This window comes from Gadus morhua, chromosome 10, assembly GCF_902167405.1.
Source record: "Gadus morhua chromosome 10, gadMor3.0, whole genome shotgun sequence".
Taxonomy (NCBI): Eukaryota; Metazoa; Chordata; class Actinopteri; order Gadiformes; family Gadidae; genus Gadus; species Gadus morhua.
Genome location: NC_044057.1, coordinates 9,688,128 through 9,714,327, shown reverse-complemented (window position 1 = coordinate 9,714,327; position 26,200 = coordinate 9,688,128). Strand labels below are relative to the sequence as shown.

General features: G+C 41.5%; 2 protein-coding genes across 5 annotated transcripts in view; one reads left to right on the top strand and one right to left on the bottom strand.

Annotated features, from left to right (window-relative positions):
• On the bottom strand, positions 1 to 25,528 carry spdl1 (spindle apparatus coiled-coil protein 1). Of its 3 annotated transcripts, none has more exons than XM_030367649.1 (14): positions 25,447 to 25,528; positions 22,512 to 22,725; positions 22,158 to 22,334; positions 20,935 to 21,129; positions 20,704 to 20,853; positions 10,948 to 11,046; positions 8,880 to 8,990; positions 6,173 to 6,313; positions 5,887 to 5,990; positions 5,070 to 5,190; positions 4,920 to 4,986; positions 4,651 to 4,833; positions 3,414 to 3,492; positions 1 to 875 (listed from the first exon to the last, which is right to left on the bottom strand). In XM_030367649.1, exons 2-14 carry the CDS (start codon positions 22,686 to 22,688, stop codon positions 710 to 712), a joined length of 1,770 nt encoding a protein of 589 aa, XP_030223509.1. In that variant the 5' UTR covers positions 22,689 to 22,725; positions 25,447 to 25,528; the 3' UTR covers positions 1 to 709. The 3 variants fall into 3 exon arrangements, 2 of the variants coding, with proteins under 2 accessions (XP_030223509.1, XP_030223508.1); XM_030367648.1 differs by having other exon boundaries at positions 25,403 to 25,491; XR_003978263.1 differs by having other exon boundaries at positions 770 to 875; positions 4,633 to 4,833; positions 25,403 to 25,491.
• Positions 25,529 to 25,544: 16 nt separating this feature from the next.
• Positions 25,545 to 26,200, top strand: part of uvssa (UV-stimulated scaffold protein A) — a 101,387-nt gene continuing 100,731 nt past the window's right edge. For both annotated transcript variants that reach the window (XM_030367647.1, XM_030367645.1), the window contains exon 1: positions 25,545 to 25,659. The gene's annotated coding sequence lies outside the window, so the exon portion shown is untranslated. The remainder of the gene's footprint in view (positions 25,660 to 26,200) is intronic.

Below are 26,200 nucleotides of genomic sequence, written 5' to 3'. Positions count from 1 at the left end.
TAAATTATAGATCTATTTATTTGTTCCTTCTTAGTCAATAATACAAACATGGATGTCCCTATCGCATTCACGCGGTTGAAAAATTGTTTGCCACTTCCGCCCCACCTGGTCATAGGTAACCCATCAATATATCAAGTCAGAACATCCGACGTCACACTCCATTGGCCAGACAGATTGCGGCAGTCAATCCGTTTTCACACATAGAATTACGTTATTTTTAAACCATAATTCACCATACTATTAAACCATATTTCATTAACTTAAATACTATAATTATTTCAACAGTGTTATCAATCTTAATCACTTAATTTGCAACATAAATATCAAAATGGCTCCAACAACATGTCTGTAAAACGGTTTATATAAGATTATCCAACGTTAATCTCAGCATCAGCTGAAAAGTAAAGAGTAATAAACTCCAATACTATAAGGTCCCTTTGGTAGGAATGTAACAGAGAAATAGTATTAAAGCTTGTGTGATAGAAACATATCCTATCAAGGTAATCAGTCACATAAGGTCAGGCTTAATCTGAGCCAGGTTTAAAATACAATTTTAATAGAGAAGAAAAAACACACATATTGCACAAGGAACCCAATTTCAAAAATTTCAAAAAGAAAATAAAAAAGAAAGGAGAGTAGTTTCTATAACATAATAAGAAAAAGACAGATGGAAAAGTTTGGAACACACAAGTGTGAAAGGGTTTCAGTTCTACTGCTGGGAACACTGGTCTTCCGGGCAGTTCTTTGAGCGAACATGGATTATTTCTACTGAGTTCTTCTTTCTTCCGTCTTCGTCCCTATCAACCTCTCTGGAAAACATATCTCCCTCATCTTTTTGGATTTTCTTCTCCTCTTTCTCTGCCATCATTGGGGAACTAAAAAAAGTAATACAAAAATGACACATTAATCCAAAAATATATGGAAGGTGTAAAAGGTCCCACAAAACTATTGCTTGAAGTGGATATGGGTGGTCTGGGACTTTGATTATAAACATGATGATTAAACATGATGATTAAAGAGATTATTTAAAAATACCTCTCAAAGGTATTAGTCATATTTGGACACAGTATATACAGTTCTTACTTTATAATATAGCTTACCAGGTAGGTTGCCAAGATATGGACCAACATAAGAAAATAAATCAGGACCTGGTATTGGGTTTGGCCGAGCAATGTTTAGGTTAAAATCACTATAACTACCGGTATTGTATAATCCATTCGTGTCGTTTACAAGAAGACTCATAAATGAGTCTCCTGGCAGCCAAAAGCAGCCACGTTACACTTGTTGTAGGCCCTGCCATGTGCAGCCATATCCCGCTGCTGGTTGGTCAGGTTGTTTTCAGTCGAGACAAATACTAGAAAATAATGTGGCTTCTCTTTGTCACAGTCAATCAAATTCAAACCAAATGTGGTAACCATATCTAGAACCCAACCCAGAAGGGACAGCCAGAATCAGTCATAAAATTAATAGTGCACATTTAATAGAGCCAAATTAACCATAGCTCACAAATGCTATACCCAGTTTTAACCAAACCTACTTTTTGTACTCCGAAACCCATTTTTAATAATTTATTTAGATAGAATTTGTCCTGTTATTGCCCACGGCCAATGGCTCATTGGTTTGGTTTGTTGTTGATTTACGCTCTATATCTATATCTGGCCCTATACCTTCAACGTCTGAGATTATGCCCTGGATCATTCTGGTTGAAGTAAAAGCGTTTTTTTTTTTTAAAGAAAATAATGCATTTTAATTATAATTCATGTTCATGTTCCCCTGGCTCTCTTTGCGACCAAATATCCAATTAACAAATGTGTATTCTACAGTATGATTGATGTATTCTAAGATAGATAATGGATGTATTCCATGACAGAGGTGTGTTCAGCTATGGCTAAGCTGTGTGCTGCTGTGCGATGTGCAGCGTTGTACAGAGTTGTACGGCTGTGTGCGCGCTGCTGTGTGTGGCGGTGCTGTGTCCAGCTGTTTGCGGCGGTTTGGTGCCCAGCTGTGCGCGGCTTTGTGCTTGACATCGGTTATTGCAGCTTGCAGCTCTAGTATTATGTTCTTTTTTTCTTGCATATTCTCATTTTAAGAGTTGGGTTGTTAATCATTTTACCTAACATCTTTTCATATCTTATTGTTCATTCAGGTTCAGTGTAGGGATGGGCGATATACCGGTAGTAAAATTTATACCGGCATATTTTTGAAAGAAATATCTAGTTGAGACAATTTCGCCATACTGGTATATTATATATTATTTTGATGTTGCCTTGCGAGCGCTATTTTATAAGGCCAACCGCTGCTCTCTGAGCCTACAAGGCATGTTCAGCTGCTCAATCCCGCCCCTTACATGTGCGTAGTGTTCTCCCACCCACGTTACTCATCACAATAAACTTTGAACAAAAACATGGCAGACATGGTGGTAGAGAGTACGGAACCCTTAAAGGGTCATGGGGTAAAACATTTTTTTTAACGTTTCTCGTGAGCACGAGAAAGTATCTGGTGCTCACGAGAAAGTATCTGGTGCGCACGAGAAAGTATCTCGTGAGCACGAGAAAGTATCTCGTGAGCACGAGAAAGTATCTCGTGAACACGAGCTATCTTGTGCACCCAAGTATCGTACGCACATCACTGGCAGTGTGTGTGTGTGTGTGTGACGTCAGCGATTGAGTGGACGAGCGATGAGAGCGAGCGGTAGAGTGCATGTCAGTTTAGTGAAGTAATGAATGAGTCTGGTTGTGTGCAAGAATAAAGCAAGGGCGTTATTTTGCATAGGGACGGAGGGACATGTCCCGGCCCATTTTGGGAAAGAAAGTATTGGATTGTCCCTACCAATATGCTTGTATTGGCTTATTTTCCTGATAATTACCAACGTTCTATATATTATCCCTAGGCTTAATTAAAGCACAGCTGTGCTACGTTGAGCAAAAAAAACAACTAAACCTAAATAAATGGTTGATGGTGAATACTTGTGGCGTGGAGTTAAAACTACACTTTACCCGTTTTGTTCAAATTACGGTTATAATACCGTATATCGCCATTCAAACAAAAAATATCGAGATATAAGTTTTGGTCCATAATGCCCAGCCCTAGTTCAGTGGTGCCCGGACAATATTGTAACTCAAATGCATTCAGATGTTTCGTTTTGGTATTTCGTTTGAATCCCGGGAAATAGTTTAAATATGTGATATTACGCAACTGCTGCTGTTCAGCGTCTGCTCTAGCTGGAATACTGCTAGTTCAACTAATTAGTGCATCATTAAACTTTTATATAATTTGATTAAAAAGTTAAGAATATCAATAAATCCAGTTAATCTTTTGAGTATTTGGTCCCAATCCACTCAAACCCAAGATCCCTTTGCTGCAGAGAGGTTAATGTGATCTGCATTGATGTTTCTTGCCTACATGTTATTTACCTTGGAGTGTTGGGAATCTCAACTGGAGGCATGTCACAGATCCTTTCACACTTGGCTGGGGGGGCCTCTGACTTTCGATCTGGGAGAAAAAGTCCAAGGTTACAGAGGTGTTCCTTTATTACTCAAATATCTTTTTTCCACATGAGCTATTCAAAGAGGAACGCAGAGTAAATTCAATGGAAGCATAAATATTAGAGCCGTCAGTTAAACGCGTTATTAACGGCGTTAACGCAAACCAAATTTAACGGCGTTAATTTTTTTATCGCACGATTAACGCAATTATTTTATAAAAAAAAAAAAAAAAACTTTTTTTTTTTTTCTTTGGCTCAAAACAAAGAAGCAGTAGCCTGACTGCTATGTTCAAATGACATTTGTTCAAAGCAGTCGTTTAATTGCACTATAGGCTCTTTTTTTGTATCGTCCTGTTTTGATCAGTGTATATGCCAATGTTGTTATCATTAAAAATCATTTGCACAAGGCAAGCCGATGCACTTCACCATGTTGATAAGAGAATTAAAATGAGAAGAATTATGGGACAAAAAAATTAAGGGATATTTAGCATAGAAAAATAATTTGTGATTAATCGCGATTAATTAGAGTTAACTATGACATTAATGCGATTAATCACGATTAAATATTTTAATCGCTTGACAGCTCTAATAAATATGCATCAAAGTTTCAAAACACATACAAATGTCAGGACATATTAACAGATTAGGTGCATCTAGATTAATGATTCATCAGTATTTTGATGATTCCTTAACTCTTAAAATTAATTAAACCTGTAGTTGTACTACGATCAAATACACACTTCTAACAACATTTCAAGATACCATTAACAACCTTCTATAATATACCCACAGTCATCTACAGAGAGCATTTAATTGGACATCGAGTCCCCCCCTAAGGAAATGTACAAAATAATATGCACCGTAATGTTTACAATGGGAGCTTCAACTAAAATGAGATATCTTGTGTTAGATACTTTGTGCAAACTAGTTACCTTGTGTTAGTTACCTTGTGCAAACTAGTGACCTTGTGTTAGAATACTTGTGTCAGATACCTTGTGTAAACTAGTTACCTTGTGTTAGATACCTTGCTTTAGTTACCTTGTGTAAACTATTTACCTTGTGTTAGTTACCTTGTGTAAACTAGTTACCTTTTGTTAGATACCTTATTTGAACTAGTAACCTTGTGTTAGATACCTTGCGTTATTTACCTTGTGTAAACTAGTTACCTTCTGTAGGCTGCATGTCTATCTGCCGGAGAATGGCCACGTGTTGGTTCTCCCCACTGAGGGTGGGAGGAGGCTCTAGTTTAGCCGTCTTGTCATAGTTTGAATGCTCCTTTGGCTCATTCTTGATAACTCCAACAGGAAGCTTTTCCCGCTTTCGCCTCTGGGTATTATTTTTATTACATTCTAGAACAGAAAAGTATGTTGAAATAAGTTTGCTTTGTTTTGGTGAGAGGATGGCAGTGGGTAGAATCAGATATCCATATACCCACCATTAGGCTCATATTTGTATCGCAGCTCCTCCACACATAACTGCAGTTTAATTTTGTCACTCCGAGCCTAGAAGGTCAAATTAACATGAAGAGGTTAGCGACTGTCTGTCTTGGTTAGCCTTGTCTGTATCTAAACAGAAACCATCCTACCTGCTTCAGCAGCTGTTCTGATGAATATAATTTTCTCTCCAATTCAAGAGCTCTTTGACTCTCTGACAAAGACTTCATCCGTTGGAGGGAAAGCTCATCTCCCAGCCGTTCTGCGTCTCTGCTGTTATGGTGATCGGGAATTCAGATCATTAATCAAAACCCAATATCTAGGCATTGATTATTATATTATTAGACAGAGGGACATATCCATCTATAGAGGGGCTTTGTCTCCACCTTTAAGGAACATTCCTGGGTCAAAGCAGGATGCTACTTGGCAGAAAATGTATAGATAAGAGAACAAGGCCTAATTGAGCCTTGTTGAGCCTTGCGTTTCCTGTGACATCCATTGGGTGGATGTTACTAATCCTTCTTTCCTACATCATTATTTTGTTCGAACCAAAGCGATGGTAAAGAGTTGGATAACGATTCCTTTCTGCCACTGAGCAATAATGTTGGAATCATTGGAGTCTCAGCTTTCCTGTGATATGTAGTTTGTGTAGATCAAAATGTTAAAAGATCGCTATTGATGTGCATGTGCACAGTTATGAAATTCATAACTATCGTTGCATGCTTCTCATTTTATTTGGGGTAGCAAACAATGGTTATGAAACACAAAAAGTTGAGAATCTAATCGTTCTAGTGCTGTGTCACATGACTCTTTTCCCATGTGTTTAAATGCCTTTTGACGGCTTTTAAATGGGGGGGGGGGGGGGGGGGGGGGGGCTTAGCACGTTCCCGGGGTATTTTCGAATGAAGACGTTAAACAAAACGATTTCCACTAATTTGGTTGTCAGGGTTATTAAGATATATTACTCACACAGAATTGTTGAGCTTCAATTTGAGAAGGTCGGTATAGTAGGTCTCATCTTGGATATCCACGTCTGACCGGGAAGGCACAGATGGCTGAGACTTTAACAGCATCTACACACACACACACACACACACACACACACACACACACACACACACACACACACACACACACACACACACACACACACACACACACACACACACACACACACACACAGGTCACTGAATGTTTGTAACACTAGGCAGCTTATATCGAGCAGGTAACCAGTCAATGTCATAGAATACATTACCTCGGATTTCTCCAGTCTCTGGAGTTTAATGACCAGATTATGGATCTCCTCATTCTTCTCAGTGAGCATGGACTGGAGTCTCTCTAGCTGGGCTGGGTCAGCTCTTGTGCCCTGCAGCTGCATCAGGGTGGCTATCTGGACCTGCACACACACACACTAGGGCTGGGCGATATATCGATATTTAAAATATATCGATATTTTTTCAAACGCGATATGAAACGAGACCATATCGTCAATATCGATATAATTTAATTTGCGTTGAAATTACAGCACATTTGTTCCAAATAACGAACCGCGCCTGCCGCCTGCTATTTCGTAACTCTGCTTATGTCTCTCCCGCTCTGCCTCCGGCTCACACACAGTCTCTGCCTGCCCCCCCCCCCCCCCCCCCCCCCCCCCTCCACTGACTCACGTCACTTTTTGAAACATGAGCCGTGTTCGAAATCGTTCACTATTCATTGGGTATTTTAAGTGCACTATATTGTGCATGAAATTAACCACTGAGAATTCGAACACCACTACAAAATGGCGAGCACCCTATATAGTGCACTATATCTGTGATAGGGAACGACTTCGAACACAGCTATGGAGTCCGCCTGCGCATGCAGCTCCGATGAGCTTGTTTGCAAGCGAAAGACCAACGGCTCCATAGTATGGAAATGGTTTGGATATAAGTTGTCTGACGAATTACAAAATCACGTAATTTGTGGAGTGTGCTTAAAAACTGTCGCAACCAAAGGGTTGCAATTCTGTCCATAATATTCCGGAGGTGCACACAGCTTTTGGCCGTGATATTATATATTATAATGTTCTCAAATACGAGGCGGAGGCAGTGTCTAGTCCACGGTTTATTCAACCATCAAACTGTATTCAATTCTGAACGGTAGGAATATTAATTGTAAATCGAAACGGTAGGTAGGTATAGTAATAACGGTAACTCCACAGTAACTTCAAGGTTTCTCACTCCGCGAGACCCAAACATAAAACATTAAATGTCCCATGACATGAAAATCTCTCTTTGAGGTTTTCTAACATAAATATGAGTTCCCCTAGCCTGCCTATGGTCCCCCAGTGGCTAAAACTTGTGTTTGGTATAAAACGAGCACTAGCTGTTCTGCTCGCCTTTGAAAAAACGGAGGCTCAAGCGCGCTGATGGTCTGTCACAAAGCATCTAAGCTCCTCCCCTTACTCTGCCTGGCCCGCCCAGAGACGTTGGCCCGCCAATGAGACACGACCGTGCGAGCGCCACATGTGTGTGTGTGTGTGTGAACACACACACTGTAACGCAAGTGTTTCTTGTCGGTTCTTTGACGTCTCTTGTATTTCCACAACGAGACTGTAGTGGGGGTTATCTGAGCCATGGTTGAGAAGGAATTGGGGGAAAGAAACTTTGGCTTTGACTCGCTGAAGTACATGAACTGTGACATGCCTCCTGTGTGTTCTAGAATATTTACAGAACACGGCTAAAGGCTATGTGCGCCTCGCCATTGCGATACATCCACTATAAACAGAGCGCATGGTACCGTGGCTGCACGGCAGAATTTCGGGAACGTCTTTGAATACTGTGTTAGTTGCACACTAATACCTATATTAAAGAATACATAAAATAGCATGTCATGTCCGCCCCCCCCACGCAGTCGTTACGGTTCATAATATTTCGGAGGCGCACAAAGCTTTTGGCCGTGATGTTATATATTATAATGTTCTCTAATACGAGGCGGAGGCAGTGTCTAGTCCACGGTTTATTCAACCATCAAACTGTATTCAATTCCGAACGGTAGAAATAGTATCATCAAATCTGCGCACGGAGCGCGCCAACCACCCCCCCCCCCCCCCCCCCCCCCCCCCTTCGACAAATATCGATATTTATCTTATATCGATATTCTGCTTGAAGATATCGAGATATGACTTTTGGTCCATATCACCCAGCCCTAACACACACAAACACACACACACACACACATCAGGGTGGCTATCTTAGCACACACACACACACATCAGGGTGGCTATCTGAGCACACACACACATCAGGGTGGCTATCTGAGCACACACACACACATCAGGGTGGCTATCTGGACACACACACACACACATCAGGGTGGCTATCTGAGCACACACACACACACATCAGGGCGGCTATCTGGACACACACACACACACATCAGGGCGGTTATCTGGACACACACACACATCAGGGCGGCTATCTGGACACACACACACATCAGGGCGGCTATCTGGACACACACACACATCAGGGCGGCTATCTGGACACACACACACATCAGGGCGGCTATCTGGACACACACACACACACACACACACACACACACACACACACACACACACACACACACACACACACACACACACACACACACACACACACACACACACACACACACACACACACACACACACACACACCCCCCTCCTTGCCTACATTTCAATACTCTGTGAAGTTTCCCCCCAGGTCATATTTCCATTCCGTCACCACTCCCGGCAAATTTCTGACCAATCAGGTAATCTCTGTATCCAGGGAGAGAGGGAGGCCAGAGAGGAAGGGGGGCCTTTTTGGGGTTGTTTATTCTCAAAATCTTTCGCTCCTGTTCTCCTTTCGAACATTCAATCGTACCTACAGTAACTGTAACTTCTGTTTGTGCTCACAAAGTTAACCTGCTGGCCTTATATATAATATTTCTCACTATACCTTCATGCGGTGTAGCTGTTGTTTGCTGAAGCCGTGCTGTTTCTGCAGAGACTGATGCTGGATCTTCATACTGATCAGTCGCTTCTCCATCTCAGCACGTTTGTCCTCCAACTTTAGCGGAATAAAGGCAAGCATTCATATTTACATTCATGCACAGGGGCATCTCAATAAATTAGAAGAGATAATTAATTTCAATAATTCAACTTAAAAAGTGAATCTCATGTTATATCTAGGGCTGCAACTAACGATTATTTAAATAATCGATTAATCTGTCGATTATTTTTTCGATTATTCGATGAATCGGATAATTATTATTTTTTTTTTAATTGCCGCATCTTTATTCAAAAACTGAACATTACTTCAAATTCACAGTGCAGACTGAAGTGTAAAAACACCAGGTTATGGCTCAAACGTCCCAGAACTATTAAAAGTAATATTAAATAATAAAACAATTAAAAAAAAAAAAATAACTGGGATAACACAAAAAGAACATACAATGTATGATATACTTTTATATGTATATAAGGGATGTCCATGGTTAACCGGTCAAACCTATTGATACAATTTGAGACTCCTTGAAATAGAACTTGTAATATTGCTTTAATTGCTGATAAGATGATAGTTCAAGATAGGACATTAAACAGGTCATAATTCTATCTTTACTATCTATTTTATATTACTGGGAAAACAAGTTTTCACCAAAATCTCAATTATTATTATTTTTTTTCTGTTGCATTTGAACACATCAATCATATTACTGAGCCGACCTGAACACATCACATTTGACACCGTTTGTGACCATTGGTCTTTTTTTTTTTAAGCTAACTAGCTCTATATCCTGCCGATTTTAACATGGATTTAAAAACGGCATTACTATTTTTAACTGACGGGACTTTCTACACCGTCCGGTTGTGTGATTACTACCGCTGCTTTGAATGACTGTTGATGCACGCGGTGCCGACTCCGAGCCCGTCTGCACAACGTCTGCAGCAGCAGCAGCTTTCGGTTGGACTAGACGGATACTGAGTTGAAGACAGTGAAGGTACAACACTTCTATGTAGGCCTACAGTCCAGTGTTAAGATACGACCAAAATACAAGCTGTGGTCGCTCACACTAAAGCCCGCTGTGGGCGTGCATGAACCATGAACCAACCTGTCGGCGGCTGGCTGTAAACAGTGCTGCGCCTACGAGTAACTTATTAATCGCGCGACACAACGAATCGACGACCAAATTCGTTGCCAACGCATTTAGCAATCGATTTTATCGATTCGTTGTTGCCGCCCTAGTTATATCGATTCATTCCCCCAAAAGTGAAATATTTCAAGCCTTTATTTGTTTTCATTTTGATCATTATGGCTTATTGCTCATGGAAATCAAGTTGCTTGAGGTCCAGTGGGAAGTTTCCACAGTCAGTGATGATTTGGGGAGCCATGTCATCTTCTGGTGTTGGTCCACTGTGTTTTATCAAGTCCAAAGTAAACTCAGGCTTCTACCAGGACGTTTTACAGCAATTAATGCTTCCATCTGCTGACAAGATTTAGAGAGATGCTGATTTCATTTTCCAGCAGGACTTGGTACCTGCCAACACTGCCCAAAGTACCAATACCTGGTTTAGTGACCATAGGATTATTGTGCTTTATTGGCCTGCAGTCTCTCCTGACCTGAACCTCATAGATAATGTATGTCTGGGGTCTTGTCAAGAGGATGATGAGACTTGAGACCCAACAATGCAGACGAGCTGAGTGCTCAGCGGGGCCACAGGCGGGTTGACTCCGCTCCGCATTGAGGAGTGATTCATCCAAAAGAACATACCCTTCAGAAGGCCCACATTACTGTATTAAAATTGCGTGAGAGAAAGGTTTGCGGTTCGTACGAGCCACCTCGCCCAAAGAGCGTGAGTAGAATATCCCCTTTGCTTTTGGTGAGAGCGCCATTTAAGAGTACATTTAATTGAATTGTATCAGTGACTGACCAGGTGGATGGTAAACAATGGAGCCAATTCAAAAGATATCCCCAAAAATCTTTACCATGTCAAATACAAAAACACATTATTCAGTAGTTTCTTACTTCAGCGAACAGTGAATTTCCTTTGCTGTTGGGGTCTTGGGCCTGCTGCTGTGCCTGGTCCAACTGTACCTGCAGCTCCAGGTTAACCTGACGGGATTTCTGTTAAAGAAAGAAACAGAGACTCATCATAAGAACAAGCAGCGCTGCAAGCACAATACAACCTTGATGTATGTATGTATTAGGGTCGGGAAAAATAATAGATTCTTCGATGCATCGCGATTCTCGCTAGAATGATTCTGTCTCGATGCAGATAAATTAATAATCAGAATTAAAAAATATATAATTTTTTTTTTTTTTTTACCTGCTGCAACATTATGTTCGCCAGAGAGGGATAATTCTTGTAATTTTAAAATGATTGAATTTATCTTCAGTGTGTATTCGCCAATCCGATTTGTCTTGACACGATTGCGATTCAGCCTATGCATAGCACGCGCGCAAACTCACAGCCAGACACAAGAACTTCTAATTCAAGAGCAGCTTTTCCTTTAATGACATAGAAAAGAAAGATTAGAAAGAAAATAAAACTGAAACCTATTTTTTGCATGCTTCCATATTGTGTTATTATAATGCATTGATAATTGCATTGATTATTATTGCATTGTTCATAGAAAGTCATCTTTGTGACAAAAGCTTTCTCTCTTATGAAATATTAGATAAGTTAATTCATCTGTTGATGTTTTTAATGATCATCAAAAAAGTAGGAAGTGATTAGCAACTCTGAGTAGCAAACCCAGATGTATATATATTTTTGAAAATCACGCATGTATGTATGTATGTATCTATGCATGCATGCATGTATCAGTGGAGGCTTCTCCATTGAGGAGAGGGAGGAAGATCCTCCTTAACATTGTTGAGAATAAAAAATGTAGATTGCCCAGACTACTGTAATGAATAAATGCCCTTAAATATGACTACTTTAATGCCTTTGAATATATAATGTTCGTTTCCCTGGGTAAAGGGACATTAGCACCCCCTATCGCTTTTTGACAATTACTTCAGGGAGGAAGGTCCTCCCTCAGCCACCGTTGACTCCCATTCATTTCCCAGAAAGTACTGGCGGCCGGTGAATAACATGGGTTTCAATGGGAAAGAGGAGGAAAGTCCTCCTCTGAGTGGGTGTGACCTTACAATAAGACGTGGGGGCGTCTTATTCGCGCAAAAATCTAGTCGCCCTGCGCTATGAACCAATCAGCAGGATCCCTGGCTGGTGAGCAGTGTTGCCAGATTGGGCAGATAACCCAGCCAATTGGGCTAGTTTTAACAGCTTTAGGCTGGGAAAATTATCATTGGGCGGGAAATGTACCCAATCTGGCAACGCTGTCGATAACAAAGAAACCCGTTCAGCCTGCATTGCCGCTCAGTCTAACCCGGGGATTCCACCGGACGCGTTACGGCAGCGTTACGGCTGCGGCGCGGAACGGCTGCGACCCTTCCCTGTTTGCATTTCCACCGGGCGCGTTACGGCAGCGCAACGTGCGTTGCGAGCCAGCCGTATTCACGCGAGATCACGAGATCACGCGATAATTCCTAAACCTAATGTACTCAACTTCCACTCCCAAAACGACTGCAATTAAATGCCACGCTTTGACCTTCCGCCCATTGCCCTTATAAAAATGATGATTTGGTACATAAATGACGTTGTGATAGGCTACATGAGCTGAGTATTGTGTTTTATTTTGAAAATATGACGGATGCTCTATGGCTTTTACTTTTTCACTTCCTGCCCTGCTCGATCTGCTCTGTTGAAATTGATGCGCCTCAGCAACGTCTTGCGGCAAAAATAGAAATGCGGGTAAATTGTGGGTAAAAACGACAAAATATTTTATCGGAATTGCCTTTCGTTTAGACGGTGACAGCGTTTTTGGGGCATGAAAACACATGAATCTGAAACCACCCTCCAGAGTGGAAAAGTTGAATACGCTCCGCCGTAGCGTTTCCGTCTACACTGCCAAGACGCAAAACACTGCTCAGATCTGCTCACGTCGCGTACGCGTTTACGTCACATACATGTGCCAGTACAAGGAAATAAACAAACATGTCCGATTATTTCAATGCATCGGACATTCAAGCTGCTCTGGCAGCTCTAACAAGCGTACAGGAGTATTTCCACGAAATGTACAGGATATGTACAGATAGTATTACTGAACAGAGAAGGATCTTTTGGTTTTTGCGGCACGGATAAGAGAAGAAGGAAGATTCTACGCATGCGCTCAGACATGGCGGTGTTGTGTGATAGTGTATCACAGCACCACCTAGCCGCCTGGCATGCATACCCAATTGAATTCCACACACTTTTGCGTCACCGTATGCACGCAGATTTCCTCCCAAAAACGCTTGTCTAAACGCAGAATAAAAAGTGAAGATGCGACGCCACTTTTGCGTCTTCTGTTCAGACCGTCATCGTGTAAACATAGCCTAAGAGACGCAAAGCAGGTGAAATCATCTGAAGGATTAAGAGAATCTAACATTTGCGAATAAAGTGTACAATGGAAACATTGGAAACAAGAGGACATTGTTCATGTTTAATTACACAAAGCATTCCATTCATTGAGTTACAGTGCTAAGTTAGCGACCAAAGAAAAAGGTTGACCACTTCGCAGAATCGAGATCACCAAAAGTAATGGCAACGTCAGTGTTGTGGGTGCTACATGGTTTGCTAGGTACTCATGGCTTACTGGTAGCATTACTAGCAATCGACTGTATTGCTGGCCCTGTTTGCTAATGAATAATGGCAAATCTCCAACGTGGGCTGTTCATGGTTTCCCTGATGTGAAAAATCTTGATAGGGCAACCAAACGCCACGACTAGTGTCAAGTTGGTGCTGCTATGCGACTTTCCTTGCTAGGCACCATGCCTATAGATTAGGTTGAATCTAGAATAATGTTGTCGTTCTTTTACTAGTTTGCTACTCTGACCGTTCTGTTTGATATTGTGGAAATGGTGTGGAAAGGGTGAATGATTCAGAGCATGATGCATTTTAAATGGCATCACTTTTGGTCATTCTTTTCTTAAAACAATTGTACCTGAAAATAAACATAGCTAAATTACAACCAATAACTTCAGTCATTGAGGGCAAAAATAGGCCCAGATTTTTTTATTTACTTTTACAAATCAAGAGTAGGCCTGATTTGACTAATGGGCTTTGCATCCTTTCCTTCTGCCTTTGTAGTCCATTTCAAAGACAAGCTGCCGACCAGCTTTCAAATTACAGTGATGCCACTGGTGGCTTTGTATCAAATTTATTCACATAACTATCCCTCCCTACTATTTTGTAGTTCACCAAAACACCCTGAAACAACTTGAGTCTCACATTCTTATGCCACCATACACCAACAGTGCAAGCAGGCCAATGGCAACCATGTATGTATGTATGTATGTATGTATGTATGTATGTATGTATGTATGTATGTATGTATGTATGTATGTATGTATGTATGTATGTATGTATGTATTAGGGGTGTAACGGTACACAACAGTCACGGTTCGGTACGTACCTCGGTTTTGAAGTCACGGTACGGTACAGGACGGTTCGGTTCATAGTTATGGTGAAAAAACGGATTGCTTGACAGAACGAACATACATTTAATTAGTAACGAATTAAACACAACAGTTTTAGCTGTCTATGTATGTCTGTCTAAATGTCTAGTATGAAACATACAAATAAAATGTGTAACAAATAAAAAAAAAATACTGCAGCAATTCTCCAATAACCCTAACATAAAATTTATGAAAAATCCAGTGTTAATGCTCAGTCTAGGCTCTTTAAGCTGGTATGTAAACAAAGAGTATGTAAACTTTAAGGGTTTAAAGAAAATATTCCTGCAGCTCTCTAAAGCTCTGAAGTTCTCATAAATATAAATATCAATCATTAAATAAAAGTGCAACTGCAGCCTTAACTTAAATCACAGCTTATGTATTTTATAATCTATTGGTGTTTTCATTGCCTCTCGTAGGTCAGAGGCAATGAAAACACCAATAGACCTGGTGATGGCATTTGCCCGTTCTGAATTCCCAGACAGGCGTAGGGGTTGATTAAATAGTGTAGGGAGCTGGGTTTGAACGGTTTGAACAACTTTTTTTCATTTCGCAGCGGTGACAGTAACACCTGGATGGTGCTGTCACGTTAAAATTGTACCGGTAAAATTTGTGCATGTTCGATGTATTTTCCGTTTGCATAGACGATCGCTGTTGAACAATGTCTGCACACAGCTTTCGACTTGTCCACTCGTCTTTCCCCATTGTGATAATTAACCTGGAATTCAAAGTTCTCCCACACTTGGGATTTAAATGACAGGGGGGCATCTTCAAGCTCCGGTTTTCTGTTGTCGCTCGCCATGCAGTTCGCTCTCAGTTCGCTAGTAGACATCAATCCACACACAGTCGCGGTCGCGCACGTGCGAGCCGAGCCTAATAAGGCTAAACGGTCCGGGGGGAACTCCGAATTCAAGTTTTAAGTTCCGCACCGCAAAACAAGCCTTTACATTCACCATATTAACGCTATGTACGCCACATTTACGGACCGCGGTACACCTCTGTAACCGCACCGAAGTGCCTGTACCGTGACGGTTCGGCATGCATGCATACATACATACATACATACATACATACATACATACATACATACATACATACATACATACATACATACATACATACATACATACATACATACATACATACATACATACATACATACATACATACATACATACATACATACATACATACATACATACATACATACTAGGGGTGTAACGGTACACGTATTTGAACCGAACCGTCACGGTACAGGCACTTCGGTGCGGTTACATGTATGTATGTATGTATGTATGTATGTATGTTAGGGCTGTAACGATACGCGTATCAAACCGAAAATCGCGATACTCAAAGCCACGAACCTGTCTCGCGGTGTGAGAAGGCAGAAGCGCGATATGCCCTTTCTAACTCTTCGGTCAAATTGTCAGATTGAAATTTGCTAATAATTTGTCTAAATAATAGTCTGCTGACAGCGCCCCCTCCTATCGATGCCGTAAATATGTGACGAGATGCCCTCTCTGTGATCACAGCTCTCCGTGGCTACGGAGGATTGCATTTCTCCAAAGCCGTCAAAGTCCTCATATGCGATATGAACGACATTTATCCAGAGTGGGCCAAGCGCGAAAAAAATTGCCTGTGTGATCCTGTCTCTATTGTTTTGTGTGATTTGACTGGCAGTTTGTCTGCTTATAGGTCGGAATGAAGCGGCCACCGATTATTGACAGGATGGGTACTTTATTCTACCGGACTCCTTCGCTACCGCTCGCTCTCCTCGCTCGTCCACTCACTCGCTGACGTCACTCACACACGCATACGCACACTTAGGCCTGTCGCGATATGCAATAAATCAATTAATTGCGCGATAAATTAAAATGAGCGATAATTTTTTGCCGGCCGCAATAATTTCCATTTGCACTCTTTTTTATTTTAAATCATTGCTTTATTGGCCTAATCTGAGAAGAAATCTAGGCCATAAACAGAAATATTATAGGCCTTTATTACACGGGTCTTCTCAATGCCGTGGAACGCTCCGTTCACTTGCATAGCTAGTCCGGTAACTTGTCAACCCCAGCGTCTTCGTTTGCTAAGCAACGTCAACGTCTTTGAAGGACTATTTCTCTGCTGATCAACATTACGAATGCTGCTAACGAATAAATTAAAACGAGTAAAAAGACGCACCATGTGAAGTTATTTATTCGTCTTGGCAAGTAGCGGCTGCCTTGTAATAAGCGGGATGATGTAGTATAGAACGTCGCCGGTCATTATCTAAAATAAGCCCCTTCAGGGTGAAGCAAGACACGCGTCGGTCGCCTGTTCGCCCTGTCGGGGCTTATTTTCCCGATAGTGACCGGCGTTCTATGCATTATATACATTTATATATATTATATATATTTAGCAGGGTAGTCCTAAGTAACAAATGTCGGGTTGAAATCGGGCTCCGGTTCATAATTACAGGGCACAACGAGTAAACCCCCTCGTCATGTGTCAGTAGCCGCGTTGACATGGACACATCTGTTCCGCATAGATTTCTATGCGGAACAGAAAATGATCATGTATACGCCTCATTCGGAATACAATTATCTGTTCGGCATAGATTCTATGCCGAATAGAAGAGGTGGTGTAGTCCGTTTTAATCGCCATGTATGCACTTATTCCGAATAGATTGGGGTTTAATTTAGAGCAGCCGCAGTAGTTCGCAATTGGTCCACTGAGCTCCGTCGGTACTTTTAAGCACACCGAACTTCACCGCTGTCAAGGAAAGTGGATTTATTGCCTGATTCACGTCTTTGTTATCACTCCGTAAAAGTAGTCCGGTAAGCGTGTCCGGTTGCTAAGCGACGGGACATGGGTGTTTATTAATAACATGTTTGCGTATCGTAGTATCCGCGCGCGTCCGAGGTAACTGTAAATGAGTAGGCTATTAGTAGTACTTTTGCAAGCTGAACGTTAAAATACTTCTTAACTTAGAGAGATGGCAGCTGCAGTAGTTCGCAAATGGACCTTCGAGGATTCCTGGTCACTAAATTCCTGTAAGACCACTCTCTCCCACCAGTCTTCGCTGCAGACTCGCATCCAAATTCCTCTTGTTTGCGGCGGAGCTTAAGGTAAATATAAAGATCTGACGAGAAATTGACGTTGCTGCGCTGTCCTCCTCCTTCTTAATTGAAGGAGCAGGCAGAGAAAAGCTCTCTCCTGCTGTGCTTTCATTAAAATCTAATTTAAAATCCCCATCTCCATTATGTCGCCGCCGGTCCAGAGATGTGTCAGGTGTGCGCGAGAGACAGAACGGACACTTTTGTTACTGCCATGTATACAGTAGCCTACATTCGGAACACATTTTAGGAACAGATCTATGCCGCATAGAAATCTATGAGGATCAGATGTGCCATGTAAACGCGGCTACTAACTTGTTGCATTGTCTGTGTGGGAGGCGGAGTCCTGGCGCAATCGTGTTTACATCCTTTTTATTTAGTGTTTCAATTTTATTTATTGTTTTTGGTGGTGTTTGGTTTTTATTCAAGAGCATTTTTTGTTAATAATAGATTGTTTTTTGTTGTTGTGTTAATTTATTCTGGATATTTTAAATGTCTTCCAGACGTCCAGTTCCAGTGTTCTTTAAAAATAAAGGTTTATTAATCTTCGAAAGGGTGTACTTTATCATTATATTAGTTGAAAAACTGCAATATTATCGCTTATCGCAATAATTCCTGGGGCAATTAATCGCCCAGAAAAATTTGTTATCGTGACAGGCCTACGCACACTGCCATTCTCGCGTATACACATATGCTACTTGTAACACTATGCCTCGTTATTGCGACGTTCATGTTTTTCCTCATCTATTGAAAGTTAGGCTATTAAACATGTTGCATTCTATACGGCCTGATTATGTCATTATTTCATCTACATAGCCTAATAAGAAGCGCTAATAAGGATATTTGAATAAACCAACCAAACAGTTAAAGGGGCCCTATTATGCCAACAGCAAAAAGCATCCTCCAACTGCAATCTTTGGTTATTTCTTTATTAATTTAGCTATACTTTAATAGTATTCTTTCGGTTCAAATCTGTTCAGTGTTCCAAATTATTTGTTATTAAATGTTACAATAAGATAATTGGTAGGTATTTAAGTGTTGTCTAAATAAAATGCTTTTTAAATTTAAAATGGATGTATCGAACCGTGGGTAAAAAGTCGTGATACAAACCGAATCGTGAATTTGTGTATCGTTACAGCCCTAACGTATGTATGTATGTATGTATGTATGTATGTATGTATGTATGTATGTATGTATGTATGTATGTATGTATGTATGTATGTACGGTGGCATAAGTACACTTCTGAAGCGCGATATTTGATTTACAGCCCTCCTCTCATTCATTCTGAAATGTACAGTCAATAGACCGCTGAAAAATAAATCTCGCCTCCGAGGCTCCGGTTCCATCGGTCAAATGTCTATGGGAAATAACATGGTGTTTTTGAATGATCTTACCTAACAAACTCTGTAGGTGGCGAAGAAGTAAAAGCTGCTCACGTTTTGAACTACACACTTTTTTCATCCAGATTCCACTCGGGTTTTGGATCGTCGATGCTGTTAAAGTAGTTAACTACTATGAAGAAGCATTAACGCACCGGCAATCTTCAGAATGAATGGGCTGTCAATCAAATATCGCTCTTCAGAAATGGTCAATCACAGGAGAGCCCGCCCTGCCTTGGATCCCTCCCCCATAGTGCCAAAATTAAATTTGAGCGAGAGAGCAGAATATCATTCGCGAGAGGCTGTTAGGCGCGAGAGGCTGTTTTGTGCGGCCAAAGTTATTCCCCCCTCTCGCTTGCAACGAGGTAATGCTCTCGAGGAGCTGTTTCCCTCGCTCGGGGAGCATCGCTCAGAGTGCGCACACGCACAGAGATAATTTGCGTGTGTGAAATAATATAATATGCCCGAATGCATTTTTTATCACATTAGTGCTTTACGGCACTAATATGTCGAAGCAGTTAAGCCAATTAAGATTGAGGGACTTCATTTATAGACCAAGTCAATCATCCTCGCGGGCACCGCAGCTCGGGTGCGGGCAGCCCGGCCCCGGTACGTCCACGGGCAGCCCTGCCCGCCGTGGGCTCCGCTGACTGGTCGCGGGCAGCCCTGCCCGGCCACGGGCTCCACAGGCCGGCCGCGGGTAGCCCTGCGATATTATCGGCCGATATTAGGCATTTTTTAAAACTATTCGGTATCGGCATTTATAATGGCCGATAAATGAATATAAAAAAAAAAAGTTTTTCCACCCTAGGGCGCTCTAACGCCCCAAACCCGCTGATTCAGGCAGAGTGAATGACGGAGATCGACGGAGTTACTCCCGTATACCACAATGCAATGTGGAAGTGTTTTTCCGGAGGAGAAGAAGAAGCTGAACAACCGCGAAAACTAATGCATTTAATGATGGAGTCTCCGGCTTTCGTTTAGAACTGTCAACAATTTATTTGGGAGTTAACATAGAAAATGTAACATTCAAAATTAATAAAAAAAACTTGATCAAGGAAATGTAGCATTCAACATCAATACAAGCTCCAGCTTTCCTCGGGAGTGCCCGGTTTGTTTACATGATGTGGGCGCATCTGTCTGCATCACACAAATACCCGGCACATTTACTGACGCAAATGACGCTTAGAAATGTTCAGCGTAGTGTCTGAATTCTCGTTTGTTCGTTCCCTATATAGTGCACTATATAGGTAATAGTGAGGGAGTGAATAGGGAATGATTTCGAACACAGCTCATGTGTGCAAGTGTGTTCATGGTAAGTTGGCAACTGTCACGAGACATACATTGCTTGAATAACAATTAAAAGAACATCCCCATCAATTCTGTAAAGTCGATAAGCATGACTTAATTCATGACAACCATGTCCAGTTTTGCTGTTACGTGTTAGCTGAGAGGGAAAAGGATTTAAAGGATAACTACAAATAACCAATGTTAGGGAAATCTGTTTGTTTTGTTGCGTGTTTCTGGATTTTTAAAAATATATATATAATATTTCCCATTATTCGTATCGGTCAAATATTCGTATCGGTCTTAAAAATCCTATATCGGTCGGGCTCTACCACATACCCAACAATATATGTATATAACTATTTAACTATATCTATCCATCTATCTATCCATCTATATATAACTATATATAGTTATAACTATCTATATCCATCCATCCATCCATCCATAATCTGCTTACCCCCAGTGCGTTGAACCAGGAAACAGCCTCCTTCTCCCTCTCTTCCTTCTCCTCTTTGATCTGCAGGAGCTGACGCTTCAGACTCCCGTTGGTGAGGTCCAGCTGCTGCTCTTTGTACTGGGCTTCCTGTAGCGACAAGGCCAGTTCGGCCTGGGAATACACAAAGGAAACGGTCTTAACCAACATAACTAACGACTCTAGTCTCTGACAGGACACGGTTCTTCAGAATACCTTTATGCTCTGCAGCTCCAGTCTGCTCAGATGCATCTCCGTGAGCTCAGAGGAGATGGTGTCCATTTTCTGCTCGTTCAGGGACCGTAGCTCGTCCAGCTTGAGGTTGAGGGTTTCCGTCATGACCTCCAGTTTATGTTTCAGTTGTTTCTCTTTTAACTGAGCTTCTCCTAGATCAGCCTGCAGGTTTATGATCTGCATGGAGTCATATCAAGTAAGGATGAGGTCTCTCAAATAACACAAAAATGTATAATACCATTCATAAATTGAGGGCATTTAGCAGACGCTTTTATCCAGACTTCATCCACACACCGACGGCGTGAACCATGGTATCCCTAACCCTAACCCTGACCCATGCAGGGCGGAGTCGTTAGGGGTAGGTGTCTCTCGCCGAGGGCCACCGTGACACTCCGCTAGGACGAGCCAGGGATCGAACTAGGAACCTTCCGGTAACAAGCCAACTACCTCCTGAGCTAAGCAAATACCATTACAATTAGGGATGTCCCGATCCAGCTTTTTGCACTTCTGATCCGATACCGATATTGTAGCTTTTAGCATCGGCCGATACCGATACCGGCCGATCCAAGCATGTATTAAAGATTAAAGATATTTACTTATTTAGTTGTACTACTCATGTTGAAAAGGGTTTTACTCTTAAGAACAACTAGCCAACTTAATTAGGTTAGTTTGAATAATCCACAATAGTTGGTAATGAGAAGCTGACCTGTTTATTCAGGGTTAAATAAACACAAAATAGACAAAATAATAAATAGTCAAATTACCACACACACACACACTGAATTGGCATCGGTGCTCTGTTCTTGAACAACAAGAGTGTAAACAATATTGTAAACAATATAACATTATATATAAAAGCAACACACACAAAACCTGGGTAGAAAATAGTCAAATTACCACACACACAGTGTGCGCTAGGTGTGCTGAACAACGCGGACCGGATTTGGGGGGAAAAGCTGAAAAAAACTGGAATGGATTACCTACATTGGTGCGCTCGAAAACACGGACCGGAGTTTTGAAAACAAACTGGATCGGGAGTCCGGATCAGGATTTTCCCGTGCAGGCCGATCCGATATTGATATGCATTTTTTTGCTAATATCGGCGGCCGATCCGATCCAAATATCGGATCGGGACATCCCTAATTACAATACTGAGTCTCTCCTATCTAGAGTGTCTATTATTGGTGAACAACGAGAGCACGTACCTGATTTTTCAGAACGTGGACCTCCGTGTTATGAGCCTGTGTTAAACGTTCTTCTTGATGGTGAAGGTGTTGGGTGTGCTGGTCGTTTGAAGAGTCGTATTCAGACTTGAGCGATTCGAGCATTCGAACCCTCAGCTCTACCTCCCTCTTAAAAGAAAACTTGTCTTGCTCCAGTATCTGAGAGTACAAATTACAAAGTGGTCATTTAATTACATTTTAACCTTTTTGCTTTCTGACAATAATAAGGTTAGGTTGGGATGGCTTGTTAGAATATTTCTTGGTTCAAAGCCATGACTTTAACTACATTTGATATCTTCAATACTGTGCACACAACAATGATAATCTTTTGCACACCTCTATAGTGTTGGTCATCTCCACCCTCTGCTCTTCCAGTTGGGTCTGCAGCTCCACCTGCTGGTTCAGAAGGTCCAGGCCCGCGTGAGCCGCCTGCTGGACCTGTTCCTCGCTCTCCTTCAGCCGGCTCCTCAACCTCTGAATCACCTCCTCCGCGGACTCCAGTGCTCCGGACATCTCGAGTCGTTCTCTTGGTTACACTCAAATTCGGCAGCTGAAGTCAGAAAAGATTCAACCAAAAATATAGCTGCCTGCAGCAATGTGGGTGTCAAGCATAATGGGACTCGATAAGCTAATTCTGCCGGAAGGACGTAATCGGCTGGGTGGCTACATGAAGACTGTATCGGTAATTGGTAAACTAACTCTGCCGGACGGACGTAATTGGCTGGTTGGCTACATGATGACCTTCTCTGTAATCGGCAAACTAATTCTGCCGGACGGAGGTAATTGGCTAGGTGGCTACATTATGACCGTCTCGGTAATCGGTAACCTAATTCTGCCGGACGGACATAATTGGCTGGACATGACGACCGTATGGTAATCGGAGGACGTAATCGGCTAGGTGGCTACATGACGACCGTATCGGTAATCGGATGGACGTAATCGGCTAGGTGGCTACATGACGACCGTCTCGGTAATCGGTAATAATAGTGGCTGGTGGAATGGGTGGCTACAAGAATTAGAAAAAGGTGTTTGGCAAGTTTGTTCGGCTTGGTCTGAAGATCATATAGGGCAAGTTTCAGAATGATTGGACATAGGGCTGGGCGAAAACTCGATTACGATTATTAATCGCGATAAAACTAACGTCGATTACGACGGTAAGCATAAGAAATTAATGCTTGATATATAAAATGTAAAAATGTAAAAACAAAACACAAAACAAAACAGTTCTGATATGGATTTACCTTACAGCCAATCACACAGCAGAAATAAACAAAATAGTCAGATCGCAGTTTTGCGGTTAATGTCTAAGTACACGCCCATTTCCTGGTGCATGTTTGAGCTTCCGTTCAAGCATCGCAGTAAGGAAAGACGAGAGGAGAGGAGCGTTTTGCGACAGAATAAAAATGAGTGGAATGACGGAGGGTGAAGTAGTCGATAAAAAAGGTTACAAGACGTCCATTATATGAAAGTGGTTTGGCTATCTCAAAACTGATGAAGAACAGGATAAGTCTGTAAATTATGCCGTCGGCCGATGCCAGCACGATTGGGAAACACAACTAATTTATTTCAACATCTAAAAACATACCATCCAAGCGACTACACAGAACGTATGAACATGCGCGCTACAACAAGTTTTGCCCGCCGTCCTACCGCAGCTGTCATGTCCCTCACCTAATGTTATGTCTTTCACCTGTCAAAAAAAAATATATATATTTTTTTTTATATTATATATCGTGATTAATATCGATATCGAAAAAATAATCGTGATAATATTTTTTGCAATATCGCCCAGCCCTAATTAGAAATAATCTGTGGCCTGTGGATATGTAATATTGATTCTGAGAACTTTCAACATGGCGGCCTATTTCTGATGTTGCAATGGGAAATATTTCATTAGCTACACGGGGCGGTCTGACAGTATCACCAGAGACTGAAAATAAGTTTGAAATATACTCAAGTGACGAGAGAGGAGTTCAAACATGTCTGTTAATTATAGCGCCCCCTAGAGGTCAATGGTCACCAAATTCTTTGAGTGTCACCATGTTGATGTCATGCATCTACCAAGTATGGTTATGATATGTCAAAGGGCTGCTGAGATATTGGCTTACTTCTTGTTTGGCGACTTCGCGGTCGAATTTGATTGGCTGTAGCAGACAAACGGTTTTGAATTTGAAAGATATCTCGATGCCTTTTATCAAGCATGGCCTGAAGATCATGTGTGCCAAGTTTCGAGATGATTGGACAACATTTGTGATAGGAGTAGCATTTTAAAGGTTTTTCACATAAACCAAGATGGCGGAAAATCCATCATGGCGCATAGGGTGCGTTGAACTCGGCTTGGACGGATTCCAATGATACCTTGTTTGTGAATATTGGATGAATGGGTCGAAAGTTATAAACATGAATGCATGTCCAAGTTTGACCTGTTGGTGGCGCTAGAGCTGATATGCAAGCGAGCTCAAATTTGCTTGACGGGCTAATGGGATTGTCCTGAACCAGTGTGCCGAATTGCACAACATTTCACCAAGGCGTTCTATGGGCTCCCAATTGCCATAGACTCCCATGGCGGTAAAATAATAATAAGAAACAGTACGAATACAATAGGTTGTCTCGCAACTTCGTTGCTTGACACCAAAAAATAATGTTCCAAATAGTGTTTTCCAGAGGCAGCGTCATTTATAATTTCCAAGCGTTCCCCTGGCTCTCTAGGCCTCTCTCTAGTATGTTCTCAATGACACATTTCCCCAACTCAGGATTTCGTTTTTCATGGTTGTTGTGCATTGGTACTTTGCCGTCGTTGGGTTACATTTAATAGTTAAACAAATTACAATTGTGATGTGTTATGCCACACAGTGCATACTAGCAATAAATGCTGCAACAAAAGCATTTGTGTACGTGGCCCTAATGTAGGCCTGTCGCTTTGTAAACCTTTACATGGGTTGCTACTTTTAATTATTGCTTAATACTTGCCGTTTAGCTTTCGAGTAAGTTGTGAAGCAGGTAGGTGCAATGGTTAAATTACTCTTAAGAACAGTATCGTGGATAACATTAGTTAGTGTAGTCGTGGTTAAATTAATCTATTTAACGTCCACACAGAGAAAGGATTTAACAGTTAATAGTCACCAGCGCGAGCTTAAGGCGACAGGGTTCGGAACTAGAATATGCAACCGTAAATCACCAATTCAATAACATCTCTACTCAAAGTTAGACGTTAAGTACTGACTTACTTTTTAAAGCAGATCAACAAAATACATTTGAAACTTCGTCCTACCCTCAGGTTTGCGCTTCACAAAGTTTGAATCTAAGAATCTCCCACGCTGAGCATCGCGAGATCTGCGCCTGGCGAGACCAAGGTCGGGTGTGATTGGTCAGCTCTGCGCAGGCGCGGTCAAGCTTCGAACATTGTGGCTAAACAGGTAGTAGATCTTTAACAATGCCTAAAGAATAGATTGTTCTCGAAAAACAGATTACCATAACGGAACAGGTAAATAACATTTCCATTCCTTATTTTAGCGTCTCACCTATAATATAGATACATGGTTGTTTATTAAATATGTGTTTACTTTATCTGTGGCTAAACACTGAAGCCGAATCAATAAACAGCTTGCACTATTCCTGTTTTAGATTGTAAATTGTAAATCATTGTCTAATATAGATGTCAATACATATATGGGCGAAATATAGTGATAAGTACAGTTGCATTTTCGGAAACACTGTTTTTATTGAGCGCATTTCTTTAATCATTACGGTCCTCTTAGGGTGGTAGGGTTAGGATTAGGGTTAGCGTAGAATCTTCACTTGTTGACCCTTCACTTCAAGGCTCATGGGTTAGGGTTAGGGTAGACTCTTCATTTCATGGCTCATGGGTTAGGGTTAGGGTAGAATCTTCACTTGTTTGAAATTGTTATTGTTGTTGGGATGATATCCCCTTGAGATGAAACATCTCGTTTTCGAGGGGGTCCTCCAGACATAGGACAGAGACAATACAAACATTTACATTCACACTAGCTCAAACTCTCCCTCAT

What these genes read in the sequence shown, in the direction of transcription:
- spdl1 (XM_030367649.1), bottom strand. Translation starts at nt 22,688, where the DNA reads ATGTCCGGAGCACTGGAGTCCGCGGAGGAGGTGATTCAGAGGTTGAGG. An exon ending in TGGAGCTGCAGAGCATAAAG is followed by an intron (nt 20,854 to 20,934) that starts GTATTCTGAAGA and finishes GTGTATTCCCAG; the next exon opens with GCCGAACTGGCCTTGTCGCT. An exon ending in AGACATGCAGCCTACAGAAG is followed by an intron (nt 3,493 to 4,650) that starts GTAACTAGTTTA and finishes TTTTTCTCCCAG; the next exon opens with ATCGAAAGTCAGAGGCCCCC.